The sequence below is a fragment of the Leucopleurus acutus genome (genome assembly GCF_964270905.1).
Source record: "Leucopleurus acutus genome assembly, chromosome: 16".
NCBI lineage: Eukaryota > Metazoa > Chordata > Mammalia > Artiodactyla > Delphinidae > Leucopleurus > Leucopleurus acutus.
The window spans coordinates 53114916-53120915 of NC_139158.1; the positions used below are offsets into that span (position 1 = coordinate 53114916).

Sequence of the window (6000 nt, forward strand, 5' to 3'; positions counted from 1 at the left end):
GATCTTTCTTCATCTTGGATATTGTGATGGTCTTCCTGTGTATCCTTCCCATCGTTGTCTCTCTTTCCTAGGGAATTTCGGGTCAGCCTGTCTATCGTTGCTTCCATCCCTGTCCCAGTCTATTCTGATCACAGCATCAGGACTATCCTTTTAAACATGAACTCAGGTCATATCACTCTTCTGATCAGAACCCTCCAATGGCTCTCAATTTATTCAGAGTAAATGCTGAAGTCTTTACGATGGTCTACGAGGTCTTATGTGATTGACCTCTGTCACCTCTCCGACTTCAGCTCCTCCCACTCTCACTCTTGCTTATTCTACCCAGGCCACATTTGCCTCCTTGATTATCCTTTACCATGTCAGACATATTTCAGCCTTAGGGCTTTGGCCTTGGCTGCGCCTCCTACCTGGATGCTCTTTCCCCAGATATCTACGTGGCTAACTCTCCCATGTCCTTCAAGTCTCACTTACATCCTACTTTCTCACAGTGTCCCATTCAGACCACCGTATTTAAAATGGCAATTTGTCCTCCACCCACTCAACTTCCAGTTTTTTTCCCTGTTACTATTTCATTATTTTCCCATAACACCTAACACCTTCTATAGATAATCTATCACATAATTAATTTTTTAATTACATGCATTATGTATTTTCTGTTTCCTCTCTGGAAGTAAGAATCCTGAGGCAGGGATCTTTGTTATCTTTACTGCAGTATCCCCAGTGTCTAGAGCCGTGCATAGCATGTAAATAATAAGTATTTGCTGAAGGAACGAACAAGTAAATAATCACCATTATTCCTAGTGACTGAATTTGACTCAGAATGGACCTCTAGATGGAAAGAATCATCTTGAGTCAATTATCACCTCCTCCACTTTTGAAAGTAATGAGGGCTTCCTTTTCTGTGATTCATGTCACTCAGATTGTCCCCACAGATAGAATTCTGGAGATCAGTGGTCTACACACTCCTGAGCTGAGGCTGTGTGGACACAGCATCAGTGAGAAGAACGCCATTCTCTGAATCCTCACTCTGCATTTTAATTTGCTACAGACATATCCTAAAAGAGAGCTTTCAGCCACTGACTCTCTATTAAATGTGGCAGAAAAGAATATACTCTTTGTGTTAATAAAAATATGTGCCAGTCATTTTGTGTTAAGGACTGTTTAGGTAATAAAAATGGTCTCATGCCACATAAGATTTGGCAAGCTTACCTTGAATCATAAACCTTACATTTGTCAAGTTTTACATTCCTTGGGAAAACGATTACCTGCCTGATTATTATTGCATTCATTTCATATTAAATGTATGCATTATTTTTTCAGGGTGCCAGAATGTGAAAGTCATCGACAAGACATTGGTGAGGAAAAATCTTTTGGCCGTTTCCAAGATCTGACAGTGCACAATATTTTCCCATCTGTATTATTTTTTTTTGGCGTGTATTACTTGACAAAGAGACACTGTGCAGAGGGTGACCACAGTCTGTAATTCCCCACTTCGATACAAAGGGTGTCGTTCTTCTCCAACAAAATAGCAATCCCTTGCTATTTTAAGTTCATTGCTTTTGACTTTTCAATGAGTGTCCTAGGAACCTTTTAGAAAGAAATGGACTTGCATCCTGGAAATATATTAACTGTTAAAAAGAAAACATTGAAAATGGATTTAGACAACGTCATCCCCTGGCAGCCTCACGTGCTACAAAACAAAAGATATCCTTGGGTGAAATTGGACGTAGCTAGTGCAGAGGTAAAAAGATAATGATCTCCCTGTTTATTAACCTGCATTGTGTGTGGATATCCCTAAAACTGTGTTCTTAAAATCTAAGCGCAGGTTCAGAAGGCTGGATGTGCCTGGAGAAACAGGAGATTTGAATTCACAACACTAAGGAGATAGCACTTGAGAGAATTAGGATAAGTTGGTGGTAATTTGTGTTTTTTCTAGATACTTTTTAACACCCTGGGCTATTCTACTTCTTTGAATGTAGATTTCCATTCACAGCTTTAGTATCAGAATATATCTGAGTATTTTATGATATAGATTGCTTCTTATTCAGAGAGAAATAAAGCATTTTTTGAAAAGAAGATATCGGGTCAATTTGTAACTGTGGAATTCAACTATTTTAATCTCTGAGCCTGAACTACCTCTCTGTTCCCTTTGCATACCCATTCATTCTCTTATACCTCCTAGTTCCTCTTCTTTACTCGTTTGCTTCTTTCCACTCACAGTCATGTGCCAGGCCAGCTACATGCTTTGTGAGGGCCATGCCAAGTGAAGATGTGGGCCCCCTGTTCAAAAAAGCAGGAAAAAGGCCTTTTCCTTTCTTTCAAGGTTTTTCTCTTAACCTGTCAAGGTCCCTTTTCTTTGCTATTTAATGTCATGTTTCCTTGGGCATGGGGATCCTCACCGGTGCCTGAATACCATCCTGTGATCTGTCCCAACTCCTGCTGGGGGTGGATGGCGGCACTGCCACTGGGCCGGTGGTTCAGCCAGCAGCCAAGGACTCGTTCAGGAAATGTGGGGAGGTGGTGGCAGCGTGGTAGGGTGGGGGGGGTGCGGGGTGGGGATAATGTGTGATTCTAGACTACCAGGCCCCAGCATGTGTTCCATGGTCCCATCATCCTTTATTATAAAACACAAACTTAAAGATAAAATTATTAAGAATTTCAAGCCAACAACAGAACACTAAACTTACGCTTGAGGCCCCCTTTGGAGCCTGGAGTCCTGTGTGACTGTATTGGTGAACTGTCCAGGAAGCCCTTGTCACGTGACTTTTATTCCCCAACCAGGTATTTGACAGATTATAGGTAAACTTGGTAACCAAGGTGAGTCTGAAATTGTCTTTTCACCATCTCTCTGGTTGTTCATTTAGTGTGAAGTACTGAATGAAACAATTGAGAGAATCACTACCTTGAAATATGACCAGGATATTATGTCTTCTTGTTTTATTATACTGTTTGATCATTCTCAGATCTCTCTCTTTGTCTCTCTCTCTGTGTCTCTCTTTCTCCTTTCTTCCCTCCTTCTCTCTTTTCCTTTAAATGCTAAGATATTTGTAAATACTATGATGGACACAAACATATATCTTTCTTTTTGAACTTATATCTAGGTCTGATAAAGAAGAATCATTTAGCAACTTCCCTGGTGGTCCAGTGGTTAAGATTCCATGCTTTCACTGCAGGGGCCACGGGTTCGATCCCTGGCTGGGGAACTAAGATTCCATATGCTGCATGGCACGGTCAAAAATATAAAAAATAAAAAAATAAAATACAATAAAAAGTTTAAAAATAAATTTTAAAAAAAGTTAAAAAAAGAATCATTTTATCTGATAAAAAGAAATTAAATTTTTCTCCAAATACTAAGAAAGAATATGACTGTCTTATCACGTAATTGTTTTGTACTTTTCCAATTAATTTTGATCAGTTAATAGGTCTATAATAAGTACTTCTTTGATCCCACCAACTGATTCAGAAGTGCCTTTGCTGTTTGCAAAGAATGTCCACTTTGGCTACATTATAGTTTGTGGCTGCTAAAAACTTGATAGCTTTCTCAGCAAATGGAGATCCTCACAATGGCATTTTAAGTGAGTCTTATGAGAATGATGATGAATGATCTTTTTTTTTCTAAATTTATTTATTTATTTATTTATGGCTGTGTTGGGTCTTTGTTTCTGTGCAAGGGCTTTCTCTAGTTGTGGCAAGCGGGGGCCACTCTTCATCGCGGTGCACAGGTCTCTCACTATCGCGGCCTCTCTTGTTGGGGAGCACAGGCTCCAGACGCGCAGGCTCAGTAATTGTGGCTCACACGCCCAGTTGCTCTGTGGCATGTGTGATCTTCCCAGACCAGGGCTCAAACCCGTGTCCCCTGCATTGGCAGGCGGATTCTCAACCACCGTGCCCCCAGGGAAGCCCCTGAATGGTCTTAATTTGTGAATTTCTAAACACTTTTATGACCCCCCAGATCCACATTACCTCCTTCAACGTAGATATCCATTTTTTCTTCAGAGTCATAATACAACTAAATGCTTTATGATGTGTGTTGTTTCCATAATCAGGAAGATATAAAGCTGTTTTTACATGTTTTGAGAGTGTCTCCAGTCCAGTTGTAACAACGTTAAAACCAAATCTGTCTGATGTCTGAGACAAAAAGGGGGACGTGTTTGTTGCACATCCCTTGCTGGGTATTTTCTCACTTGAACTTGAAAGAAGTTCTTTGAGGAAGACAACTGATTTTTCTGTTCCTGAGTTTCTTAAAATATGTTGAGGGAGGGGATAATAGAGAACAGATAGTTTAATATAGGCCAAGTCTGCTTTTCTTGTGTGTTTAATGTATATGGTGCCCTAAAGAAGTGCTTCTCAAGCTGGAGAGTGTATTATAATCACCTGGAGGGCTTGCTAAAACAGACTGCTGGGGCCACACTCATAGATTCTGATTCAGCAGGTCTGGGGTGTGGCCTGGGAATCTTCATTTCTAACATGCTCCCAGGTGAGGCTGATACCACTCTTGTAGACACACACTTTGAGAACCACCGGTCTTGTCTAGAGCAAGAAGCATCAATTCCTATTTGCCAAGCAGATCATGTAATGAGCCAGCTGTTGCATATGGATGACACCCCACCTAAAAAGGCCACCTTTTCTTCAGCCAATTGATTCTTCTTGTTGAAATTTATTTCTTATAGAGGCACAAAGTACTTACAGTGATGTGTGTTAAGTGCTCAAATTTGTCAGAGGTTTAAACACTTTACACATACACTCACGTGACCATCAGCACCCAGATCAAGATTTGGAGCTTCTCCATCATCCCCAAATGACCCCCTCTACCAGAAATAAACTTATGTTAACTTCCATCCCCATTGGTTAGTTCTGGCTGTTCTTGAACTTCATATGTGGGATCATACAGTATGTACTACTGTTTTTGTTTTGTATGTGAAGTCCATTCATGTTGTTGAGTATATCAGTAATTAGTTCTGTTTATTCAATGCATGAACATGCCACAATTTATTGATTCATTCTCCTATTGTTACATGTTTGGGTTGTTTTTTCTGCTGGAAGCTGATTCCCACTGATTTTAGCGAAAATGCAAGTTCAGTGTTATTTTCTGATTTTTCAAGAAAAGCTAGACATCAACATTGTTATGTGAAGATTTTAAGGCTGGCAAATATTTAACAATCTAAACATGGAGCGGGTCATATTAAACATGGGCATGGCCCATGTCTGGTTCATGAGGCACGAGTTCTCAACTCTTGTAACATCTTGGCCTCACAGATCTTTCCCTCATGGCTAAAATCACTCTTATGCCCCTACACAGAATCTTGACTGAGATATGTAGTAGTAATGGGTGCCTGCTAACAGAATTAATCAGACTCTCTTTTGTTTAAGCTTGCTTATATTCTGCTATGTGGAAGAACGTGGGTGTGAAATAAACTTCCTTGTCTCCACCAGGCTTGGGGAGCCCAGAATCCCAGGCCTGTAGGAATAAATCAAGTAGTATGGATGCTTCTTATCCTGCAGTTTGCAAACTGCATCTATGTCATTGCTGTGTTATTCATTCGTTTATCTTGCCAAAACATTAACATTTGTGAAACAGCTTTAGAGGGCTGTGGTGGATTAGTATAGCATGAAAGGAAGTGGTGGCTTGTTCTCAAATAAGGAGAAAAGATCTTTCATAGTAAAATCCATAATTTATTTATTGTCTGATGAACTGTACTGCATGTCCATTGCATAGCAACAAAATAAAGTTTGTCTGTTTAGGAAAGACTGAAGTTTTCTTATAACATACAGATAGAGGATGCTTTCTGAACTTATATTTTCTTCAATGTGTGCTCTGTCACATGCCAGTTATAGAAGAACATCAGGTTGAGAGTTTATTTTAGGTAATACAAATGTTAACACAAATGACAGAAGGGTATTATTATATGTTTGTGTGATGGGAAATCTTACCTATTTAAAAAGATGTAATTTCCTGTCCTTATCCAAATCTAACTTAAGCAATCAGTATCTTATTTCCTC

General features: G+C 39.7%; 1 protein-coding gene across 1 annotated transcript in view; it reads left to right on the forward strand.

Annotated features, from left to right (window-relative positions):
* Positions 1-2229, forward strand: part of HAO1 (hydroxyacid oxidase 1) — a 62448-nt gene extending 60219 nt beyond the window's left edge. The window contains exon 8 of the mRNA XM_082857479.1: positions 1321-2229. Within this exon, the coding sequence (XP_082713605.1) occupies positions 1321-1391 (71 nt within the window). The 3' untranslated portion in view covers positions 1392-2229. The remainder of the gene's footprint in view (positions 1-1320) is intronic.
* The last annotated feature ends 3771 nt before the right edge of the window (positions 2230-6000 follow it).